The sequence below is a fragment of the Chiloscyllium punctatum genome, chromosome 40 (genome assembly GCF_047496795.1).
Source record: "Chiloscyllium punctatum isolate Juve2018m chromosome 40, sChiPun1.3, whole genome shotgun sequence".
Classification (NCBI taxonomy): domain Eukaryota; kingdom Metazoa; phylum Chordata; class Chondrichthyes; order Orectolobiformes; family Hemiscylliidae; genus Chiloscyllium; species Chiloscyllium punctatum.
The window spans coordinates 39,746,767-39,772,790 of NC_092778.1; the positions used below are offsets into that span (position 1 = coordinate 39,746,767).

The following is a 26,024-nucleotide window of genomic DNA, read 5'->3' on the forward strand; positions in this document are numbered from 1 at the left end:
TAAAGAGGGGATTTGATTGAAATGTGGAAGATCCTGGGGAGAATTGACAGGGTGGATGCCAAAAGGATGTTTCCTCTTGTAAGAGAATCTAGAACTCGGGGTCACATTTTAAAAATAAGGGGTTACCATTTAAAACAGATGAGAAGGATTTGTTTCAGGAAGTGCTGAGTCTTTGAAATTCTCTTCATTGACAGGTAGTGGTAGCAACGTCTTTGAATATCGTTTAGGCAGAGGCAGATAGATTCTTGATAAGGGAAATGAAGGTTAGCAGGGATAGTCAGGAAGGTGGAGTAATCAGATCTATTATGATCTTTTTGGGTGACAGAGCAGGCTCAAGAAGCCAAATGGACTACTTCTGTTCCCACTTCTATGTTTATATATCCATACCATCAGCCATCACAGCCTCAGGAGCAGCTCAGAATAGGAATAAAGCAAATTCTACACGGCTCAGACCTGCAAATTTACCTGTAGCTTCTCACATCAGCCTTCTGCAGATTAAACATTTAGGATGTCTGCTGTCATGTGTGGCAGCAATTGCATAACTTGTAACCAAAATGCAGCTCATTAAATATCTGCAGCCATGGCAACGAACATAAATCACTCGTCAGAGCAAAAAGGCTGCACTACAGTTCAAACACTTATTGAAACTTGGTACAATTATTATTGAACGATCAGAAAAAAATGTTAGCTCCTGCCTTGGTAAACAGAACAAAGTTTATAAAAGATATTGCCGGAAAAGGGCAGCAGGTCAGGCAGCATCCAAGGAGCAGGAGAATCGACGTTTCGGGTATATGCCCTTCTTCAGGCTTATGCCCGAAATGTCGATTCTCCTGCTCCTTGGTGGATGCTGCCTGACCTGCTGCACTTTTCCAGCAACACATTTTTCAGCTTTGATCTCCAGCATCTGCAGTCCTCACTTTCTCCTTGTAAAAGATATTGTCCAAGGGGTGCCCATCCTTGTATTTTTCAGGGTTAACATTGATCTCAAGCATTTGTCAACAAATGTGTTTTAATGATTTGTCCAGCAGCAACTGAGGGAGACAAATTAAAGAGGATTGAAATAAATGCAGAACACAGCAGAAATTCAACAGGTCTGGCAGCATTACAACTTCTCCAGTGTTCTCAGTTTTTGTTTCAGTCTTCCAGCATCCACAGTATTTTGCCGACATTAAAATGCTTGTTTTAAACTGAGGAGATCTGAGGAATGTTTTAAGCAAACATAGACAAGGTGGCTGTTATGGCTGCTTAAAAATATCTGTGTTGGTGACTCAAGCTTTCATGTCGTGATGGGAACATATAAAATAGTTAGTTCCAGGCCTTTCTGTAAACTCAAATGGAGCATCTGCACTCTGTGGTAAATCTGATCTTCTTCTTAAGATACTCACTCAGTAAATATATTCAGGTGAAAGCATTAAATAGAGGATGACCTGGTCACATTAATTATAAAGCTCCAAACATAATATTACTTGCACATAGAGATTTAAGAAGAAGTCTATGAGGGCCTATGTTGTGACTTCTGTTGTTTCCCATACACATAAATGATTTCAGGGAAAATCATTCTCATAGAATCCCTACAGTGTGGAAACAGGCCCTTTGGCCCAACAAGTCCACACCGACCCTCCAAAGAGTAGCCCACCCAGACCCATTTCCCCTACCTGATATTTAGCCCTGACTAATGCACCTAACCCACACCTCCCTGAACACTATGGGCAATTTAGCACAGCCAATTTACCTAACCTGCACATCTTTGGACTGAAGAAGGAAACCCGGGCAGACACAGGGAAAATGTGCAAACTCCACTAAGCCAGTCGCTCAACACTAGAATCCAACCTGGGTCCCTGGTGCTGTGAGGCAGCAGTGCTAACCACTGAGCCACTGTGTCACCCTGCTTTTTTCTGACTGACTTCTTGAAGTTGAGACAGTAGCAAGCAACATAGATAAAGGGGAACCTGTAGATGTGCTGCAATATGGCCTCCAACGACATTTGATAAGTTGCCACACCCAATGGTAACTTTTCAAAATAAGAGTTCATTATGTAGGATCCAGTACAATATCATGGATAGAGAATAGCACGAGGCAGAGAATAGGCAGGAAGGGATTATTTTCAGGTTAGCAGGATGTGATGGATGGATTGCCATAGGGATCAGTGCTGGGATCTCAACAATCTACAATTTATATCAATGACGTGACTGAAGGTACCAAATGTATGGCTGCTAAATTTCTAGGTGATATCAAATTGGATTATACTACAGAGAAACGCACCAAAATACAGAAAGATAATCCCAGCTTGCAGAATGAATCGGAAAATTATATTCAACATGGTAAAGTATTTTTTGTTGAAGAAAATGAGGAGACCACATGCATGAATGGCATGAAACTAAAATGAGGAGAGAGACAGCAACAGAGATCTGGGAATACATAAGATAGCATCAGTTGGTAAGGAATCAAATGGAGGATTTAGAAGGAATTTCTTCACACATAGTTGTGAGGAAGTGGAACTCACTGTCATATAGACTGATTGAAGAAGCAAGCAGCACCACATTAAAAGGAAAGATTTGATGGATGTGTGAGGAAAAGGCAGGGTCAGGAGCTGAGTGGCCATTGTGGAAACAAAACTGAGCAACAGTAAACAAGCTAGTGCTGCTTAAAAACACTATCAACAACTCCTTCAGCACACTGCTGTTGATCAAGAGAAGACTAACGTGATGGTGACAGATTGGAGCTCTCCAGTTATTTGCAGGAGGACACGCCTGGGCAATTCTTCACACAACTGGTTGGATACCAGTGTTGTCACTCTATTATCATGGCATTGCTAGGATGGGCTACTTATTCTGGAGCATGTCTTCAATACCATTGCCAAAATATTCTGAATACCCATACTATTGACTCTACCAGCTGAAATATGACCTCCAAGAGCGAGAGAGAAGGGGGCGGGGAGAGAGTCAGACAGTGTGCGAGAGTGAGTGTGAAATAAACAAAGTGAGTTTTATGGGTGGAAGTAACAAAAACTGGGAACCATAGTTTACCAGCACCAATCCTTAGGGCTCCCTGAGGTGACCCTATTGACTTGACAGGACTTCTGGTTCTTCAATCTCATTTCTCCAGGTTTCTTCACTGCAGGGCAATAGGTACCCAACTAGGAACTGTGATACTTTGCAGTCAAAGGCTACAGTTGATAGCAACTGGTGGTTTTCTTCAGAATGCAGGTAAGCTTACTACAGGGAGCGAGAGAGACACACCACCTTCCCTTACAGCAGTTCCAAGGCTTCTCCCTGTATTGTTCACACCCATGAGCAGCTCAGCTGACCAGGAACCGTACAGGGAGTGCTCACCACGCTATTGACTTTTGCCATCCACGGCTGGTCATGTTTGCACAACGTGCACGCTGCTTGCTGAATCTCACTCTGTAAATACTTTGACCCCTCCACCATCAAGCCCGTCACAAACACCTTCCCCGACTGCTTGAACAAAGTACTAGTGTAAACATTGTATAAATGAGTTTCAACAGCTTGTTTTATAATAGTGTGGCAATTCCTTCCACAGTCCTTGGTTTTAAAATAGTTGTTGCTTTTCCCCCTAATTAATCCACAATCAATAATACAGGGAAAAAAAGTATGGTCTTTATCACATGTGAAGAATTTTACCTGTTTCTGCCCAGGCACCAACTCAACTTCTATTATTTCCAAATATTTGGGTCTTTCTAATTTCCCCCAATAAATATGTACTGTTTAAAAGTACTGAATCAGTTTTTTTTTTAACATTTCTCCTATTTACCCAATCTTAAGCTGGTTTTCTATTCACACCTATGGAATTGTACTTAAGTTTTAAGATCCTTGCTTTGGACTCTGATAATGCCACTTTCAAAAATTTAAGATGGAATTAAATAGTGTTTTCATCACCTCCCCTGCCCCAGGATGCTTCATTGAGAGACTACAGGTTAACCCCATCTCATTACATAATACCAGAACTATGACAGTTTCATCCCAGCTGGTTTTGCAACTTATTGTTTTAAGAAACTGTCATGATAGCACTCTGCAAGCTCATCGTCCACACATTGTTCACCATCTCATTTGTTCAGTTGTTATGAATAAAGCTACCCCATGTTTATTACACTGCTTTGTTAGAAGCTCTAATTATTTCTTGCTTAATGCTGTGTTAACAACTCTTAGGGGGTGAATAAACAGCTTCTACCAATGCTTCCTGAATGCAACCATTTGACTGATTTTTTTTTCATAACAGTACACATAAGGACCATTTTAAATATAGGAATATCTATAAGATGATGTCAGTCCAAGATGTCTATCACTACTGAACTTACTGGTTATCAATCAATGAGTCACTAGTTTGGCCTGGGTTTAAAGGAATTCTCTTTCTTTCATTCTCTTAATAATATTTGTTTACGTTAGCCTCATCATATCATTCAGACAAACATACTGAAGACAACTTACTCAGAGATGTGAACAAAGATATCTGGTCCTCCATCCACAGGGGTGATAAATCCATGACCTTTCGAACGTGAAAAGCATTTACAAGTTCCTTTGAAGACTGGTCCTTCTGCTGCTCGAGCGGTTCTGTAACAGAATTAGGAATAATTAGCTGCATTAGCTGCTCTTTAGCTGCATTACTTAGACTGTGAAGCAATCCAATTAACATGATACAAAACTTATGCTCCATAATACATAATTACTATGCTATTTTGCAATTTCATTATCAGTCACATTTTCACTGGTAACAAATTTGTAGCAAGTGGATCAGAGCCCTGCTCTGAAACTCAGATCAGACTCCGGAGTATAAAATATTCACCAAGAGTCAATTGCTATGCTGCAGTACGTTTACATAAACCCAACAAAGAAGTATTCAGTATGAGATACTTGCAAACACGTTTTTTAAAAAAATTAGAGCTTACTGATTAGGGTTTAAATTTAACATCAGCTAGAAACTGAAGGGGAAGGCAAAACAATTATCTAAAATGTACAACACAAAGGCTGGTGATTTGGGTCCAGTGGCCCATTTTCACAGTAGTCTCCTCCCATTTGACTTTGTCTCACCTTATTTGAATATTCTGTACTCCTTTATCCCTCACATACCTATCTGGATTCCTCTAAAATGCACTCTGTGATAATTGCCTCAACTACTCTATGTGGTAATGAGTTGCAATTTAGAACCTCTATTTGTGGAAGACTTTTCCTCAGCATCTGTTATTAGTTATAAGTTATATTAAAGAATGCTCCAAACCTCAGCTAGTTGTACAATAACTTGGTTAAAAATTACACAACACCATGTTATAGTCCAACAAGTTTATTTGAAGCACTAGCTTTTGGAGCGCCGCCACTTCATGTTGTTGTCTTATTTGGAAGCACTAGCTTTCAGAGTGCTCCTCCTTCTTCAGGTAGTTGTCCAACACCAGTTCCTCCACATCATTGCTACAATAAGTTGCACCAGCGTCCACTCACCCTGTGCTCACCAATATACACTAGCTCCCTCTGGTAATGCACACCAATTTTGAATTTTTAATCCTGGATTTCAAATCCTTCTTGGCTGCTGGTCAACTCTGTTGTCTTTTCCAACTGTAGAAACCGCACTTCTCTGCACTACATCAACTCTGCCCTCCTCCTATCCCTGTCCCTGTGTAAAAAATGAGGAATTAACATTATACAGAGTTTTTTCAAAAAACACTTAATTGACATTGCTGAGTTTTAAGGAGTGAAACTATTTACAAAAAAACAAAATACAAAAAAATTAGAACTAGTAATGACTTCTGAAAGCAAAAGGAACAGATTTTGCAATTTCTGTCAAGTTATGAATTAAGGGACTGTAAACAACTCAAAAGTAGCAGACATATTAGGTCAATGCATATTACAGTACAAATGTCATTCTGGTCACTTTTCAACTGTTAGTTTGTTATTGTCCATGTTAACTTAGAGACACATCTAGGGGTTCTCTAGCAACAAACTTTTTTAGTCAATAAAACAATGTCCTCCACATCATTTTCTTCAACGCCCAAAATATCTCATTTTGTCATTTGACTCCACCACTGCCATTGACAAGAGCTTTGACAGTACTTTGCATTGCAAATTGTCCTCAACTATTATCAACTCAGCAAACATCAAACACAACAGCACATTTTGCAAACACACCCCATATTCAAGGTAGCCCAACCAAAGAATGGCCTAACTGAGCAAACTACGGTCACCATTCAGGCCACACGGAGGCCTGAAAAAATTTATGGCATCTCAAGTCCTCTTTCAAACTCTGCTCAAGCAGTACATGCACAGTTCTCACAACTACTGGCCAGATGAACTGTGGTTCTCCCCAAGCCCAACTTCCCACAGAAACAACACAAGTAGCAGTTGGTGCTGGAGTTATCCCAAATGTGAGGATGCCCTTCCTATGACTGCGATTCAGCTGGTTCATCAGTCAGTACTTATATCAGGGCACATCAAGGATTAGATTTTTACGCAAGCTTTCCACTTTGTTGTAATCATCTGACACACTTTGTAAATAGCATCACTTTCTACAACATTATTTCTGACCAGTGAAATTGCTCACAGGTGGTCTGGGTCATCAACTTAGCTGCCACGCTACCTGGTAAACTTTACTTTTCTATTTTGGCCACTGCTCAAAGACTCACCCTCCAGCCGAGTGCTTAGATTCAGAGGTTCCAAAACACATGCCATCAGATTGGACAATGGTAAACATCAACAGAATGTGAGGAGTGTGGATCAGGATCTGAGGGCTTTAGTACATGCCAGTGAAATCAAGAGCGAAAGTGTCTCAAGTGGACCACAGTGAGAACAAAAGTGAGCACAGGAGCAAACAAACCCAAACTCATCATACTTTAGTTGTTGCCACATTCTGCTCACATTTTGTCAGCAGCTGCAGCAGAGACTTTGAATGCTAGCCTCAACAATGCTGATTAAAATACTAATCCCAAACTGACAAAATGGAGTTTGTGACATTTAATCGGTTTTTATTGTGTGTATTGTTACTTAAATGAAGCATCTTTTTTTCTCAAAAAAGTAGTTTGAAGCCTCTTACTTTCTTGAATCTAACAGTAATCCATATAGTGACTGTACTCAAAGAACAATACAGTTGCATACAAGGAACAAGAAACAGCACAGCACAGGAACAGGCCCTTTGGCCCACCAAGGCTATGCTGACACATGGCGCCTTTCTAAACCTTAAATCGTTTGCCTCTACAGGGTCTATATTTCCTGCCTCGTCATATATTTTTCAAGATGCTCTTAAACATTGCTATTATATCCGCCTCCGCACCTCCAACGGCAGTGCATTCCAGTCACTTAGCACACTCTGTGTAAAACAACTTGCCTCATCCATTTCCTTGAAACTTCCCCCTTTTACCTTAAAACTTATGTCCCTTTTTAACTGACATTTCTACCCTGGGAAAAAGGCTCCAATTATCCATTCTATCCCATGCCTCTCATAATTTGGTAAACTTCTATGAGATCAACCCTCATCCTTCAATGCTCAAATGAAAACAAATCAAGTTTGCCCAATCTCAGCTCATAGCTAGTAACTTCCAACCAGGCGACACCCTGGTAAATGGTTTCTATACTGTCCCCAAAGCCTTCACATCCTTCTGGTAGTGTAGTGACAAAAACTATACACAATATTCCAAATGTGGCCTGACTAAACATCTATACAGCTGCAACATGACTTACTAATTTTCATTCCTGACGCCCTGACCGATGAAGGCAAGCATGCTGTACGTCGGCTTGACCACCTTATCCATTTGTGTTGCTATTTTCTTGGTACTATGGACTTGTACACTTAGATCCCTCTGTATGGTGATGTTGCTAAGAGTTCCGCCATTAGATCTCCCAAAATACATCACCTCACATTTGTCCAGATTAAAATCCTTCCGCCATTTCTCCGCCCAAGTCACTTGCCTGTCCGTACCCTGTTGTATTCTCCGGCAATCCTCCTCAATATCTGCAGCTCCCCGGATCAGTGTGTTCTCTGCAAACTTACTAATCAGGCCACCTACATTCCCCTCAAAGTCATTTATATATTTCACAAACAACAGCGGTCGCAGCACTGATCCGTGCAGAACACGACTGGTCACAGATCTCCAGTCAGAAAAACACCCTTCCACTGCTACATTCTGTCTTCTATGTCTAAGCCCGGTCTGTATTCATCTTATCCACTTACTGTGGGTTCAATGTGACTTCACTTTGTGTATCACCCTGTGTCGAGGAACCTTATCAAAGGCCTTGCTAGAGTCCCAAAAGACAATCAATTGCCCTTCCCTTAATCATCTTTGTCACTTCCTCAATGAACTCAATCAAGTTTGAGACACACCTACTTCCCCCACAAAACCATGCTGCCTATTGCTAATAAGTCCATTTTTCTCCCCCAAATGTGAGTAAATCCAATCCCTAAAAATTACCTCCAATAATTTTCCTACCACTGACATAAGATCCACTGGCCTGTAATTTCCTGGATTATCCCAGTAAAACATTTTCAAAGTCCTTAACTGTTGGTGTTTAACATCATCAAACCCTTCCTTTCAACCTGACCCTACCTTGAAAACTGACCACATTGCAGATTTTCACTGAATTGAAGAAAGCTTCTTATATTCAGGTTATTGTATTTGTGATCTTTAGACTTGTGACTTCTTTGCACTTTATTGATTTCAAATCAAACAATTTTCAAAAAAATTGTTAAATTGGATAAGTAAATAGAAATTAAACCTGGCATTGTCTGCATATTTAAAGTGGCCAGCGCAGCAAGATCAGTTGTCTGAGCATGGAAGGGGCTAACCTGGAATTGGAATCCATCTTTAATTGCCTGTTATTGTTTGGCAGGTCCAAGCCTTAAGCATTGACAAGCAAACACCTTTCATTGGTACAGCAGTGGCATTGTGCTGTTTATACTATTTTCTGTCTTAAGCAAGATGTTATGTTAGCCAAGACTATCTGCACTGTAGGGATTATGATTGTATGATAAAATAAAAACATCTTAACTAATACAGAAGTATTGTTTCTTATTAAGATGGGGCACAAATGGCTGAGTTCTATTCCATACTCAAAGCAGTTTTGGGAACCTCTGATCAAAACAGGTCTTGGGGATCATTTATCTAAAGTCATTGATTAGTGTTAGATGTTGCTCAGTTTGTCAGATGTTGACTATCTCAGTTTTTTATCAATAATCTCTCCTGTTGCCGCTACGTTAGAAACACAGCAGGAAATGTGGATATCTCTCTCCCGACTGTACTTCTAATGATTCCTTAGCTGTTGTGCTACACAAGATGCAATATTCAAATGGGAGATGGGACATAAATTCAATAAAACATGCAAAGCTATTTGCTTCAATCAATTCTCAAATGATCTATCACAAGGATACTTTTCAAATAAAATTGACTTTCCTTATGACTCATCCCACGGTGGGGTTTTTGTTTTAATCTATCAAGCCACACAAGACCAGGAAAACCGTAAGGAAGCATCGAAGCAATAGCAGTAGATATGGTGGAATCGAGTCCCCTCAGTAAGCTTTGCAAGCAGAGAAAGGGGAAAGTGAAAATAAACATCAATCAGAATCCTGCTCCTGTTTCCCATCTGATGACTCATGGAAAATTGCTGTCAGTAATGATTCACGTCAGCTCTGTTGTTACAAAAAGAATAAGACTTAGGCATTGACTTCAAGTATAGCAAAGATGATTAATTGTCACAATAGGCCAAGTGCATCAAAAGAACAGAGATCCAATGATAAAGAAAAGTTTCCTTTCATTCTAAAGCCATGCACCAACTGATGTGAAACAAGATTTCACCTGTTGTAACATGTTCTGCGTGTTGATTATAGCTTGATTACAATTGAGAGATCAGCATTCCAACATTAAAATGATGTTATTTCGGGAAGTATTTAGCACTGCTTGTTAACATGTTCTTAAACAGGGTTTAATATTAAAGATTTGCATAACCAGCCGAAACGCCAGTTACACTACACTAAAAGATGGCTACCACACAAATAACAAACGAACCCAAGCAACTTAACTTCTACAACTCAGTTGAAGGATCAAATGCAAAAGTGTAAACTTTGCTACTCTCTCAATTAATTTCAGAAGTTTCCCTCAGAAAAGCACACAAATCATAAACATTCCCAAAATAGATCAAAACGTAGATCCAAAACTCAACAATTTACATAAATTATTAGAACATAGAACATACAGCACAGAACAGGCCCTTCGGCCTACGATGTTGTGCCGAACTTCTATCCGAGATTAAGCACCCATCCATGTACCTATCCAAATGCCGCTTAAAGGTCGCCAATGATTCTGACTCTACCACTCCCACGGGCAGCGCATTCCATGCCCCCACCACTCTCTGGGAAAAGAACCCACCCCTGACATCTCCCCTATACCTTCCATCCTTCACCTTAAATTTATGTCCCCTTGTAACACTCTGTTGTACCCGGGGAAAAAGTTTCTGTCTACTCTACCTATTCCCCTGATCATCTTATAAACCTCTATCAAGTCACCCCTCATCCTTCGCCGTTCCAACAAGAAAAGGCCGAGAACTCTCAACCTATCCGCATACGACCTATTCTCCATTCCTAGCAACATCCTGGTAAATCTTCTCTGCACCCTCTCCAAAGCTTCCACATCTTTCCTAAAGTGAGGCGACCAGAACTGTACACAGTACTCCAACTGTGGCCTAACTAAAGTCCTGTACAGCTGCAACATCACTTCACGACTCTTGAATTCAATCCCTCTGCTAATGAAAGATAATACACCATAGGCCTTCTTACAAACTCTATCCACCTGAGTGGCAACTTTCAAAGATCTATGTACATAGACCCCAAGATCCCTCTGTTCCTCCACCCGACTAAGAACCCTACCATTAACCCTGTATTCCACATTCTTATTTGTTCTTCCAAAATGGACAACCTCACACTTAGCAGGGTTGAACTCCATCTGCCACTCCTCAGCCCAGCTCTGCATCATATCTAAGTCCCTTTGCAAACGACAAATGCCCTCCTCACTGTCCACAACTCCACCTATCTTCGTATCATCTGCAAATTTACTGACCCACCCTTCGACTCCCTCATCCAAGTCATTAATAAAAATTACAAACATCAGAGGACCCAGAACCGATCCCTGTGGAGCTCCACTTGTAACTGGGCTCCAGGCTGAATATTTACCATATACCACCACTCTCTGACTTCGACCGGTTAGCCAGTTTTCTATCCAATTGGCCAAATTTCCCTCTATCCCATGCCTCCTGACTTTCCGCATAAGCCTACCATGGGGAACCTTATCAAATGCCTTACTAAAATCCATGTACACTACATCCACTGCTCTACCCTCATCCACATGCTTGGTCACCTCCTCGAAGAATTCAATAAGACTTGTAAGGCAAGACCTACCCCTCACAAATCCGTGCTGGCTGTCCCTAATCAAGCAGTGTCTTTCCAGATACTCATAAATCCTATCCCTCAGTACCCTTTCCATTACTTTGCCTACCACAGAAGTAAGACTAACTGGCCTGTGATTCCCGGGGTTATCCCTATTCCCTTTTTTGAACAGGGGCACAACATTCGCTACTCTCCAGTCCCCTGGTACCACCCCCGTTGAATGTGAAGACGAGAAGATCATTGCCAACGGTACTGCAATTTCCTCTCTTGCTTCCCACATAATCCTAGGATATATCCCGTCAGGCCCGGGGGACTTGTCTATCCTCAAGTTGTTCAAAATGTCAAACACATCTTCCTTCCTAACAAGTATCTCTTCTAGCTTACCAGTCCGTTTCACACTCTCCTCTTCAACAATACGGTCCCTCTCGTTCGTAAATACTGAAGAGAAGTACTTGTTCAAGACCTCTCCTATCTCTTCCGACTCAATACACAATCTCCCACTACTGTCCTTGATCGGACCTACCCTCGTTCTGGTCATTCTCAGGTTTCTCACATACGCATAAAATGCCTTGGGGTTATCCTTGATCCTATCCGCCAAGGATTTTTCATGCCCTCTCTTAGCTCTCCTAATCCCTTTCTTCAGCTCCCTTCTGGTATCCCTCCACTGCTCTGTCTGAACCCTGTTCCCTCAACCTTATGTAAGCCTCCTTCTTCTTCTTTACTAGACATTCAACCTGAAGGGCTTTTGCCCGAAACGTTGATTTCGCTGCTCGTTGGATGCTGCCTGAACTGCTGTGCTCTTCCAGCACTACTAATCCAGTATTCAACCTCCCTCGTCAACCAAGGCTCCCTCACACGACCATTTCTTTCCTGCCTGATAGGTACCTACATATCAAGGACACGTCGTATCTGCTCCTTGAAAAAGTTCCACATTTCCACCACATCCTTCCCTGACAGCCTATGCTCCTTATGCTCCTCAAGTCCTGTCTTACAGCATCATAATTTCCCTTCCGCCAATTGTAAAATCTACCTTGTTGTGAGTTTTGTTATTATTGTTTTGAGTTTTGTTTATAGTTTAGCTTTGCTTTATTCTAAGCACAGGTATACAATCCTTTATCCGAAATTCTGAAGTCTGAAAACCTCCAAAATCCGAAGTTTCTTTTGTGAAGTATTTTTCTGTATAACAAGGTTGTTTGGCATGTGAACAGGTGACCCACCTCCACTAAGATGTGACACGGCACAGCATTGGCAGGCCTCAGTGCTTGTACTGTTCACACATGGGTCTGCTGTTCGGTAAGTTTTTTTTTATTTCACTGAAAACGTCATTTATTCTGAAAGTTGAAAAATTCCAAATTCTAAAAAACTGGCTCCAAAGACCTCAGATAAAGTATTGTGTGCCTGTAGTTATGGGAAGTGATGATCCTATAAAGCTCCTCACTAACTCAATTACAGCATTATTTCTAATTAAGCCTCCAACATCTGAAAACATGCTGATAGTTTAAAAAAACTTCTATATGTGTTAGACTGTTTATGCTCCACAAACCAGGTCAGCAAATACTATCCGCATACACATTGGGTTCTAAAACCAAACTATTGACATTCCTCGAAGGAAACTTCACTGTTATCAAATCTCTACAATAAAAGGGCTCAGACCTGGGCATCGGATTCAGACTCAAAGGCAACCCACCGCCTGGTCAACCTTGCAAAGTCATTCTCAGGGATACCTGGAACCAAGTGCAGAGCTGTTCCAGTAACAGGAAGAGTGACTATCTGATCGGTGATGGGTCACTGCTCCATGATGAACACCACTTGAAAAAAAGTGTTAAGTAGCTGGCAATATGACCATTAACTGAGCTGGCAGAGTCCGAAAAGTCGTTGTTGCCAAATTGCCATGGAGCAGGTAGGGAGATAAATAATGCAAGGGAGTAACCTTGCTATCTTTGTCATCCCCCATCTAATTGTCACAAAAATAATCTGGCCATGTTGGTGTTGGATAGAAGTGACCAGCAATTCACGTGCAGTTCACAACTTATCTTTATATAGTGTCAACAGTGTTGTGTTGGGGCAGACGACAAGCTCATTTAACACACAGGCAACAGCAAAAATGCAATTCATTACAATCACACCCATTACATACCTCAGTCCTCCATCACAAATCAAGTTAATTCTGGTTCAATGACAGCAGAGAAATGCTTCCAGAAGCAGCAGCAGACATAGCTGAAAATGAAGTGTCACCCTGATGAAGCGACAACACAGCCAACTGTTTTTCTAATTTGGTTGTATGCACTCCTATCAATAAAGTCACATGGTTCCTGAAATCATTCCAGAGGCCAGAATCTCATCACAAGTCACCCCATCTTTACAAGTGGAGAGTCCTCACACTGATCCAAGTCCCCTTAGAGTGAACAGGATGTCTGACACTCCTGTTCTTACCTGTCAGCCCAGGCTCTCTGATTAGATCAAATGAACAGCCCCAATCAGGAAACTCATACTCTGTTAAGTCCATCTGACGCACCTCATTACAATCACTGCAGTTGCATGACCAGCAAATCAGAGCAAGGCTTTGCAATCTGCATCTGTTTCATGACGCTGCCCACAAAAAGGAAAAATCTCATTTGCCCAATTACCACTCATACTTCAGCAAAGTGACTCAAAGAAGAGTTGACAGTACTATCAAAGGAATTTATTCAGAAGTACTTTGCTCACTGATGGTCAGTTTGGGATTATTACTGGCTTAGTTCAAATTTAACAAGAATTCAAGCTTCAAAAGTAAGGCCAATTGCGACTATCCCGGAAATCAAGACAACTTCCATCCAGTGTGGTACCCAGGAGATCTATTTAAACTGAAGACAACAGTGATTGACTCAAGGCAACTTTGAGCTGGAATAGGGGTGGGGACAAAGTGGGCAAGGATTACAACATGTCAGGTGCTGGTGTTTGTCATTGCTTATACATAGGAATGCAGTGGTAGAGCCCCCATCTCTGAGCCAGGTGGCCTGGGTTCAAGTTCCACCTGTTCTAGACGTGTGTAATAACATCGCTGAAGAGACGGATATAGAAATATCAATAGGAATGCAGGGGATGGCTCACGTAGTCCGAGCAAGGAGGCCTGGGTTCAGGTCTAACCCTGCTCCTGAGGTGTGAAATAACATCTTGCACAGGTTCATTGGAAAATATTTGTAGGAAATATTTTGGTTCAGTGATAGTGCGTTGGCTAGACCAGCATTTATTGTCCACCCCAACTGCCCAGAGGGCAATTCAGAGTCAACCATATTGCTGTGGGTCTGGAGTCACATGTCGACCAGACGAGGTAAGGATGACAGTTTTCTTCCCTTAAGGGCATCAGTGAACCAAATGGGTTTTATCCAATAATCGACAATGATTCATGGTCATCATTAGACTCTTCATTCTATATCTTTACTGGATTCAAATTCCACCGTCGGCCATGGAGGTATTCAAACCTGGGTCACTAGATTAATAGTCCAGCAATAATACCACTAGGCCATTGCCTCCCCTAATACTTCTCTCCCCTTCTTTTAACTTAGTGTGCACGCAAATGTGTGTTAAATGTGATGTTTTACTATTTTCTTCAAGTTAGTAGGTAATATAATTCCTCTTTCTTTCACTCAAGAAAACTCGGTAAACACGGTAGGGCACTGTAGGTCTAGAAGCTGCTATAGGGTTAGAGGAGGATAAGGCTTTACAGGTTTAACCACAATCTTGAGAATTTTAAATAGGTGGTGTTAAGGAACGAGCACACAATGCAGGTCAGTGAGGATGATTGAATTGAATTGAATTTATTGTCACATGTACTGTGGTACAGTGAAAAGCTCTGTCTTGTGAGCAATACAGGTAGATCACAGAGTTAACTCGCATAGATAGGCAAATAATAGGTAAACAGCAGCAAAAACAAAAACACAGGTACAGGCGAATGTTAAGAGTTTCTGAGTCCATTCAGTATTCTAACAGTAGGGTAGAAACTGTTTCGAAACCAGCTGGTGCATGTGTTCAGACTTCTGTACCTTCTCCCCAAAGGTAGAGGTTGTAGAAAAATATTGCCAGAGTGGGATGGATCGTGGAGAATGCTGATGGTCTTTCCTTGACAGCTGGCCTGGTAGATGGATCCCATAGATGGGAGGTTGGCCTATGTGATTGTCCGGGCCGAGTTCACCACTCTCTGTAACTGCCTTTGATCTTAAATAGTACAGTTGCCAAACCAGGTAGTGATACATCCAGACAGAATGCTCTCAATTATGCACAAACAAAAGGTGGCCAGGGTATTTGCGGTCATGCCAAATTTCCTCAGCTGCCTGAGAAAGAAGAGACGTTGTTAGGCCTTTGTAACCAGTGCATCCAATAAAGCTTGTTGTGGATGACCTTTCCACTCGTTCCATCTCTGTGCTGTTAATTTGTAGGGGGGCATGAGTAACATCCTGCTGAAAGTCAATAATGAGTTCCTTGATTTTGCCAGATTTGAGAGCTAGATTGTTCTCATTGCACCATTTTTCCACGTCTTCCACTTCCCATCTGTAGTCTGTTTCATCGCCATCTGAGATTCGACCAACTATGGTGGCATCATCAGCGAATTTGTAAATGACATTAGTCTGGTATTTGGCGACGCAGTCATGGGTATACAGTGAGTACAGTAGGGGGCTGGTATGCACCCCTGGGGTCTCCAGTGTTGAGTGTTAGTCAGGATGAAATATTGTGTCCAATCTTCACCAATTGTGGCCTGTGGGTCAGCAAACTGAGGATCCAGTTGCAGAGAGTGGGGCTTAGTCCGAGATCACTAAGTTTAGTAATCAGTCTCGAGGGGATAGTGGTGTTGAAGGCTGAACTGTAGTCAATGAGTAGGATTCTTGCATAGCTGTTCTTGGTGTCAACATGTGGAGGAGTGAAGGGCAAGTGATATGGCATCTGACGTGGATCAGTTGGTCTGACAGGTAAATTGGAGTGGGTCAAGAGTAGTGGGGAGGCTGGAGTTGATTATTGCTATGACCAGCCTTTCAAAGCGCTTCATGACCATCAAAAATAGGGCCACTGGACAGTAGTCATTGAGACATGCTGCATGAGCCTTCTTGAAACAGGCAGGAACAATGGAAAACATCACAGAAGCGCTTCACAGGAGGCTCCCAAGCACTAAGGATGTCACCTAGACAGGAGACGAAACATCTGCAACACAAATTCCCAGCTCGGCGAACAGAACCACAACAATGAGCACCCGAGCTACAAATCTTCTCCCAAACTTTGAACAATGGGAAGAGCTTGACGATGTCTGAGAAGGATAGTGAAGGAGGCATTTGGTATGCTTTCCTTTATTGGTCAAGAGTATTGAGTACAGGAGTTGGGAGGTCATGTTGCGGCTGTACAGGACATTGGTTAGGCCACTGTTGGAATATTGCGTACAATTCTAATCTCCTTCCTATCAGAAATATGTTGTGAAACTTGAAAGGGTTCAGAAAAGATTTACAAGGATGGGAGTCCAGAACTAGAGAGCATAGGTTTAGGGAGAGAGGGGAAAGATATAAAAGAGACCTAAGGGGCAACATTTTCACGCAGAGGATGGTACGTGTATGGAATGAGCTGCCAGACGGTGTGGTGGAGGCTGGTACAAATGCAACATTTAAGAGGCATTTGGATAGGTATATGAATAGGAAGGGTTTGGAGGGATATGGGCCTGGTGCTGGCAGGTGGGACTAGATTGGGTTGGGATATCTGGTCGGCATGGATAGGTTGGACCAAAGGGTCTGTATCCATGCTGTACATCTCTATGACTCTCAGACCTGTGCCAGTTGATCTGCGCATGATCTGAGTGCACGGCCTGGTACTCTGTCTGGTCATGTCACTTTCCTTGGATTCACATGAAGGAATACTGATCTGACCTCTCATGCAGTGACTGTTAGGATAGGTTTGTCAGGATTGGTTGGAATAGGTGTTACCTCTCTGTCAAAATTCTGATGACTGGTACAATACAGAAGACAGAGCAGATTTTGAATAACCTGAAATTCACAGAACATGGGAGGACAGCACTGAACTAGAGGAGCTAAAAAATGAATGACAGTTGAAGGAACACACAGGAGGAGGTTGCGCTAGAAACAGATGTTAGCATTGCAAGTTGGTGGTGCTTGTGAGTGAGAGTATTTAGATTAGGAGCTCAGCACAGTTCACATTTAAACAGAATGCTAACAGATCATGAACTGCCTGTTTCAGCCCACAGTCAATAACTGGGGTCAAGCACAGAATTGGAAGAAAAAGTAGAGTTTGTGATGGCTTCACCTACCAAACATTTACTTGAAGGAAACTGTATCTGGACCAAGCCTTGATATCAGACAAGCAAATGGAACAAGTGGTAAAGGTATAGGATCATTGGATAGTGACAACACAAAGGAGGGCACACAGTCCATCATTTCCTTGCCAGCTGACTAGAAGAATTCACACCTGCCTGCTTTTCCTCACAGCAGTATCATAATTATAATTGTAATATGGCTGGATATTAGATTAGATTAGATTAGATTACTTACAGTGTGGAAACAGGCCCTTTGGCGCAACAAGTCCACACCGACCCACCCAGGTGCATTCCCCTACACCTAACACTACAGGCAATTTAGCATGGCCAATTCATCTAACCTGCACATTTTTGGACTGTGGGAGGAACCGGAGCACCCGGAGGAAACCCACGCAGACACGGGGAGAATGTGCAAACTCCATACAGTCAGTCACCCGAGGTGGGAATTGAACCCAGGTCCCTGGCACTGTGAGGCAGCAGTGCTAACCACTGTGCCACCCATTAAGATATGACTGTCAGGAGTGGGATCTTCAATGTATGTAAAAAACTTAATCCTGTGTCTTTATATGATGCCAAATGTTAAATGGATGAGAGCCAAGGATGGATATGGGGTGGACTTGTCTAGTTTTGACAAATTGGATTTGAAGCAAACCAATTGAGTGCTCTTAAGCTTTGTAACAAAGGAACTCCTCAAATTTCTTAGAAATACAAGAATCACATTTTACAGCACAAGCCAAAATACCTGGAAGCTCAAAACTCACTAAGGTTTCTCCAAGCCACAGACGAGAAAGGAAAATTAGCACAATCTGCACATAACCTTGAGACCAGCAGTCCTTTTAGAAGCGATGCTGCTATTTACCAAGCTTCTTTGTGCCCTCTCTACGTCATCAATGTCATTCTGTCATGTTTTGGCACGAGCTTACACTTTTATTAAAGAAAGGATTTAGATGAATTAAATGAGTCATCAATTACACTGTCAGTTTCTTCAACAGGGAGAAACTCTAACCGTTTTGTCTCTCTGTTATGCTGATTACTGCCTAAGACTGTTTTAAGAGAGTATAGCTTACTATTTACAAAATTATTTTCAAGCAGTTTGTAAGGGCACATAAAATGAACAGGTGTTATTTTATTCAGGAATTTTTCTGTCAGAATGTTTTCTTTACGAATTTCATTTCGTAATCAAACTTATAAATCAGGACAACTGTTAAAATGCACCTCTTTGCCCTGTAAATAAAGGAGAGGGGAAGAAAATTGGCCTGGTATCAAGATTTGCCATTCCCCATTTATATTGAACATCCCTGAGGGGAAAGCATAGACACATCAACCAGATGGGAGAAGACAAAGTGATATTTCCTATGATTAAATAGCTGAACAATTACAGTCTATACTCCTGCATGAATAGCGGTCACTTGAGCAAGATATTGATTGCAGAGTTTGTGTCTGCAATTCAAGAGCTGGTAATTTCAAAGGAAACAAGACTAGTGGTGTAAAAAACAAATGCAGTAGTAATTTAATTAGCATGTCTAATATTGATTTTAAATAAATAACACACAAAAGGAACCTCAAATTAGCTCTCTTGACAACTAGAGCAGACCATGCGTTTCATGTACAGAATTGATGTCTTTGTTCACAAAAGATTGTTTTGCCATTTTAGAAGATGGACAAACTCAACTATCCTATTGGAAGGATGTTGTGAAACTTGAAAGGGTTCAGAAAAGATTTACAAGGATGTTGCCAAGGTTGGAGGATTTGAGCTACAGGGAGAAGTTGAATAGGCTTGGGCTATTTTCCCTGGAGCATTGGAGGCTGAAGGGTGACCTTTATAGAGGTTTAGAAAATCATGAGGGGCATGGAAAGGATAAATAGACAGTCTTTTTCCTGAGGTGGGGGAGTCCAGAACTAGAGGGCATTGGTTTAGGGTGAGAGTGGAAAGATATAAAAGAAACCTAATGGGAAACCTTTTCACGCAGACGGTGGTACGTGTATGGAATGAGCTGCCAGAGGAAGTGGTGGAGGCTGGTACAATTGCAGCATTTAAGAGGCATTTAAAAGAATAGGAAGGGTTTGGAGGGATATGGGCTGGGTGCTAGCAGGTGGGACGAGATTGTTTTGGGATATCTGGTCAGCATGGACAAGTCTCTTTCCGTGCTGTACATCTGTAGGACTCTGTGACCTGTAAAAGGGAACTTCCCTGCTGCAGGGCCACACACACACACACACACACACACACACACACACACTCATGCTCTCCTTCAGACTCTCTCACACGCTCACTCGCTGACTCTAACTCTCTCTCTTGCTCTCCATCTCTCTGTCTGTCTTCTTGTAGAGCACTACATTGTCAATGTACAGATGAAATTTTGTGGGGGATATGTTATTTTTGTGAAAGGATAAAATCAAACAGGTTTTAAGCGTTGTCTTCATTCAAGATTATATTTATTTTGTGACTATTCCTATAAGTACAAAGCCAGTAGGATTCATAGAGTCAGAGAGAAGTACAACACGGATACAGACCCTTCGGTCCAACTCGTCCATACCGACCAGATATCCCAAACTAATCTAGTCCCATTTGCCAGCACTTGGCCCATATCCCTTTAAGCCCTTCCTATTCATGTACCCATCCAGTTGCCTTTTAAATATTGCAACTGTACCAGCCTTCTTCTGGCAGCTCATTCCATACGTGTACCATCCTCTGCATGAAAATGTTGCCTCTTAGGTCCCTTTTATATATTGCCCCTCTCACCATAAGCCTATGTCCTCTAGTTCTGTACTTCCTCACCCCAAGGAAAAGACTTTGTCTGTTTATCCTATCCATGCCCCTCATGATTGTATAAACTTCTATGAGGTCACCCCTCAGCCTTTGACGCTCCAGGGAAAACAGCCCCAGCCTATTTAACCTCTCTCTATAGCTCAAGTCCTCCAACCCTGGCAACATCCTTCTAAATCTTTTCTGAATCCTTTCAAGTTTCACAACAAATATAGGAAGGAGTCTGGAATTGCATGCAATATTCCAAAAATGGCCTAACCAATGTCCTGTACAGCCACAAAATGACCTTCCAAACCCTATACTCAGTGCTCTGACCAATAAAGGAAAGCATACCAAACGCCGCCTTCACTATCCTATCTACCTGCGACTCCACTTTCAAGGAGCTATGAACCTGCACTCCAAGGTCTCTTTGCTCAGCAACACTCCCTAAGACCTTACCATTAACTGTATAAGTCCTGCTAAGACTTGCTTTCCAAAAATGCAGCACCTCGCATTTATTTAAATTAAACTCCATCTGACACCTCTCAGCCCATTGCCCCATCTGACCTGAGGTAACCTCCTTCACTGTCCACTACACCTCCAATTTTGGTGTCATCTGCAAACCTACTAACTATACCTCTTATGGTCACATCCAAATCATTTATGTAAATGATGAAAAGTAATGGACCCAGCAATGATCCTTGTGACACTCCACTGGTCACAGACCTCCAGTTTGAAAAACAACACTCCATCGCCACCCTCTGTCTTCTCCCTTTGAGGACACACAGCAGGCAGTAGTGAAACACAACACTTTCCCCATTTCACACATGCCCAAAGGACAGGGACCATCAGGCAGGGTAAGTAACCGTTGGCCAATACACTACTGCCTGCTCTAAACCCCTGGAACTGAATTTTAACACCATGCTCCCAGAATAACATCTTACATTGTTCTGCAGACTATTCCACAGCAAATCAGCCTATTCCACAGATGTCAATTTGCCATCATCTTCGGAATCCAGGTTAACCCCTCAAACTGCAATGAAAAAGCAGTCCAAAAGGTTGATCTCCACACTTCTAAAATTCTCATCTACCTGCCTCCTCCCGCACCCATGCATTTCAGAAAAAATGATGAAAAGCTTATGGGGGGGCACTAGCAAGATATCATTCACTGGGGAAACTGCGTTTCGCGAGGCTGGACAGTGAGGTGAAGAGGATAACTAAGGTACAAGAACAGAGCAGGAATTGGAATTAGTTTGGGATGCTCTAGCAGTAGAACCAAATTACCTCCTCGATGCTGTAAAGTCCGAGATTTTTACAACCGATTTTGCTGCTGCTGTTTCTAGACAATGAACTGCCTGTCAGCTTATCTAATGTTGCACTGAAGTTGTATATTGATTCTGCCAATCAGTCCTTATGAAGTAAAACAAGGGACTGTGGATGCTGGATGTCTGAAATTAACAAAAACAGAAATTGCTATGATAGAGAGACAGGAGAGATATGAAGAAAAGGCAAGCAGACAAAGGGATTGTTAATAGGAATTCAGGGAAGAAGAGGTTACAATGGAGTCTGTCAGTACTTGAAAATGGGTTGGCCGTGCTGAGAGCAACCCATTCACAGGGCAGGGAGTGGGGGGCATGGGGTTAGATAACTGATATGGAGGGAGGTGTTCACGTTCTGAAATTGTTAAACTCACTGTTGAGTCCTGAAGGCTGTAAGATACCTATGCAAAAGAGGAGGGGGCTGTTCTTCCAGCTTGTATTGAGCTGGATCACTGTAGCAGGCCTGAGACAGAAACGCTGATATGGTAACATGGTGGCGTGCTCAAGTGGCAAGCAACTGGAAGCTTTGGGTGATTTTTTTTTTAAACACACAGAACGTAGGTGTTAAGTAAAACTGTCACCCAGTTTGTGTTTCGTCTCCTCAGCACAGAGGAGATCACTTTGTGAGCAGCGAATACAAGACAAAGATTGAGTGAAGTCACTGCTTCACCTGGAAGGTGTATGGGACCCTGAATAATGAGAAGGGAAGAGGTAATTGGGCAAGTGTTGCACAGCCATGTTGCAAGCAACAGTAGTTGCTCCACTGTTGCAAGCAACCTGCTCCATTAGTAAAACTAAGGACCCCCCGCAATGGATATCAGTGGGCAGCCCAGCCCCAGAAACGGAAACAGAGATACCATAGAGAGTTAGAGAGGTGTACAGCACAGAAACAGTCCCTTCAGTCCAATTCGTTCATGCCAACCAGATATCTTAACCTAATCTAGTCCCATTTGTCAGCACTTGGCCCATATTCCTCTAAACCCTTCCTATTCATATGCCCATCCAGACGCCTTTGAAATGCTGTAATTGTACCAGCCTCCACCAGTTCCTCTGGCAGCTCATTCAATACACACACCACCCTCTGCGTGAAAAAGTTGCCCCTTAGGTCCCTTTTAAATTTTTCCCCTCTCACCCTAAACTTTAGCCCTCTAGTTCTGTACTCTCCCACTCCAGGAAAAGGACTTTGTCTATTTATCCCATTCATGCCCCAGGAAAGGAAGGTGATGAACAAGGGGAAGGTGAGGGAAAGATGGGAACTGGAAACAAAATTGATATTTCTTTCCAATTCCAACTGAAGGGAAGGAGTACCAATGATTGCAACAACATGCCAGAGAAAAGAGCTGTGGAGAGGGATCTGAGTCGGACTGAAACAAGGAATGTTCCACGTACCCTACAAAGAGTCAGGCATTACTGGTGCACTTTTTGAAATGGGCCTTTGTGTGTAAACACTACACCTCTACGTGTTCAGAAAGCTGTGCCTGTTGCTAAATAATCACAATTTTTATTATATTGCTACGTTTTCTTCATAATTGCTTTTCCCCATCCAACAATAACCAAAGCATTCCATTTCCTAGTCTGACTTAATTTAGCACCAACCCAGAAAACAGCTTCCAAAAAGATCCAATAACCGATAAGAGTCAGTCTCTTCTAACCATCAGCTAACATGAACCTCACCCCAAATCCTACGGATTTGATTTACCACATCATCTTACATAGACCAAAGGAAGCAGATGGCGAATCACTGCCTACGGCAGAAGCTGTCATTCTCAGAAATTCCAAGGTCTTCTCTTTGCATCTGCTTCAAAAATATTTGTTCAATTTTCATGGGGCAGATTTCTTCATTTGTACAACTCTCACTGGCTTAAGCACAGAATTCTCCTCAAAATCTAATGGATGAGGATTTTGAAGTTCCTGATATCTGAAATTTATAACATGAATGTCTCTTTACAAAGCAGAACACATTGTTAAAACCAGCTTATGTACCATCATGCATTTCCTGTACTTGGTGATGAGTGTTATGATGCCAGCTGACAGCAAGACTGGGTAAATCAGATCCAGAGGGGAAACTGGCTGGATTGAGCACAGATTTTAGTTTTCTTTTTGTTTACAATGAGGTCAGTCTCTGAGCATATTCACAAGAGGCTGTTCATGTCCTTTTAACCGAAGAATGTAAAGGTTTATTACATAGACGATAAATACAAGTAATTTTAAATTTCATAAGAACCACAGGAAAGATCATGCGACAATCATCATAAAGAAAAATATAGCCCTTTTCCCTCAGCAATAACATTACAGAGCCTCAAGTTAAGAGTTATCTTTATCTTCAAGCTAAAGCTTCTAGTTCAGTTGGAATGGCTGTAACTGGTTTTCTTTAGACACGTTTCTGAACACTCAACGTTGTTTTCTTCAGTTAAATGTCATCTACAGGACCCTTAAAAGAAACTGCTAACTCAGCTGGCTTACTACTGAACATTGGTTCCCTAAACTCATGTCTTCAACAATTTTGTTCTGACAGTTCTGAGTTACTAAGAGAAGTGCCTTTCAGCCAGTGAGACAAATGCAAATAAAGCTGGGGAGAATATTATTGCAGCATCCAATGCACAACACCTGCACATTCTTCTCTCTCATGGATTCTTGTTAACTTTGTATCTGGCTCTTGTGTTCCATTGATGCATTGACATAAATCATTTATGGGTGGCACAGTGGTTAGCACTGCTGCCTCACAGCACCAGAGACCCGGGTTCAATTCCCGCCTCAGGCGACTCTGTGTGGAGTTTGCACATTCTCCCCGTGTCTGTGTGGGTTTCCTCCGGGTGCTCCGGTTTCTTCCCACAGTCCAGAGATGTGCAGGTCAGGTGAATTGGCCATGCTAAATTGCCCGTAGTGTTAGGTAAGGGGTAGATGTTAGGGGTATGGGTGGGTTGCGCTTCGGCGGGGTGGTGTGGACTTGTTGGGCCGAAGGGCCTGTTTCCACACTAAGTAATCTAAAACCTTCTGCTTTGGAAAATTTCTTTTTCCCTCTCTTTCTCTCTCGTATCCTTCTCCTCAGCAAACAACCTAACAACCATTGCCCCAGTGGCTTGTTGATCATTTGACTGAAACCATGTGACTTCCTGTAAGTAAAAGATGCTGAAGTTCTGAAACAAACAGCAAGTGCTGGAGAAACTTAGTGGGATTGACAGCATTTGTGAAGAGACAAATAGAGTTAACATTTCAAGTCCAAATATGACTCTTCCTCGGAGCTGTATTATTTGCCGTTTGAATTCAAAATTCAAAATTATTTTTTAAAAGAAAGGTTAGATTTTCACGGGACTGAAGAACTAAAATCAATTTTTCCTTCACTTTAGAACTCAAATTCTCAAAAATACTACAGTGTAAACTGGCTATACACTGGACGGGTTCAGTTCATTTTACAACTTGCATACCTCAATTCAGAAGAAAGAATAATGCCACTAGAGATTACTATCTGTATCTTGCACATGCTGATCTTCCTGTACAAGTCATCCAAACCTTCTATCAGATTCCCTACAGCGTTTTGTTGATAACACGCCAATTGTTACAAAACAGGAACTCCTCCATCTCCAATAGCAACACCACATATATCATGCTAAAACATACTGCATTATATTGGTTAAGATCAATCAAGAATTCTGTATGCACTGACCCAGTCATCACCAGGTATTATTTCGATAATGGGATGCTGTGTTATTAAACAATGCCCTCTATGTTTGCTACTGCAAAAAATAACTGATCAGACCACTAATCAAAAAATAAATAAATACAATCCTCAATGTTAAAGAAGCTTTTCACACCAGGAATTTTGATATAATCATTTAAATTTTATTAAGATGTAACTGTAAACACAGTCTTCAACTAAAGAAAAATTCCAGGTTGCTGACTGATCCGTTATAAAAGGTTTAACTGCAGCAGAGTTATGTAGTTTTAGAAAAGGTGCATCTTTACTGCATGTTTCCCACCCTGTGTACTTCCACAATATGTACTTACGCAGATTTAGTCCGGGCCCTCCTGGTTGGTAAAGGGCTGGGGATAAGGAACCCCCTCATCGGCGAAGGAGAACGCTCCCTCATCTTAGTATCTTCGGGAGAGTGAAGAACTGCAGATGACGGTGATAATGGGGCTGACTGGGAAGGTGCAGCAGACTGTGGTGATGTCGAATGAGAGGCCATTTCCAAAGGACCAGCGATCGCAGGTCTTACTTAAATGTTTGGAAACTGGAAAGGAAAGAAATACAGTTACGATGTATATAGGACACGTCACAGGACAATGAATGATATACAGG

General features: G+C 41.9%; 1 protein-coding gene across 3 annotated transcripts in view; it reads right to left on the minus strand.

Annotated features, from left to right (window-relative positions):
• The window catches only part of carhsp1 (calcium regulated heat stable protein 1), a 139,219-nt gene that overhangs the window by 14,275 nt on the left and 98,920 nt on the right, over positions 1 to 26,024 (minus strand). For all 3 annotated transcript variants that reach the window (XM_072559598.1, XM_072559599.1, XM_072559597.1), the window contains exons 2-3: positions 25,730 to 25,956; positions 4,449 to 4,571 (exon numbers count right to left, since the gene is read on the minus strand). In XM_072559598.1, coding sequence (XP_072415699.1) covers positions 4,449 to 4,571; positions 25,730 to 25,911 — 305 coding nt within the window. In that variant the 5' untranslated portion in view covers positions 25,912 to 25,956. The remainder of the gene's footprint in view (positions 1 to 4,448; positions 4,572 to 25,729; positions 25,957 to 26,024) is intronic.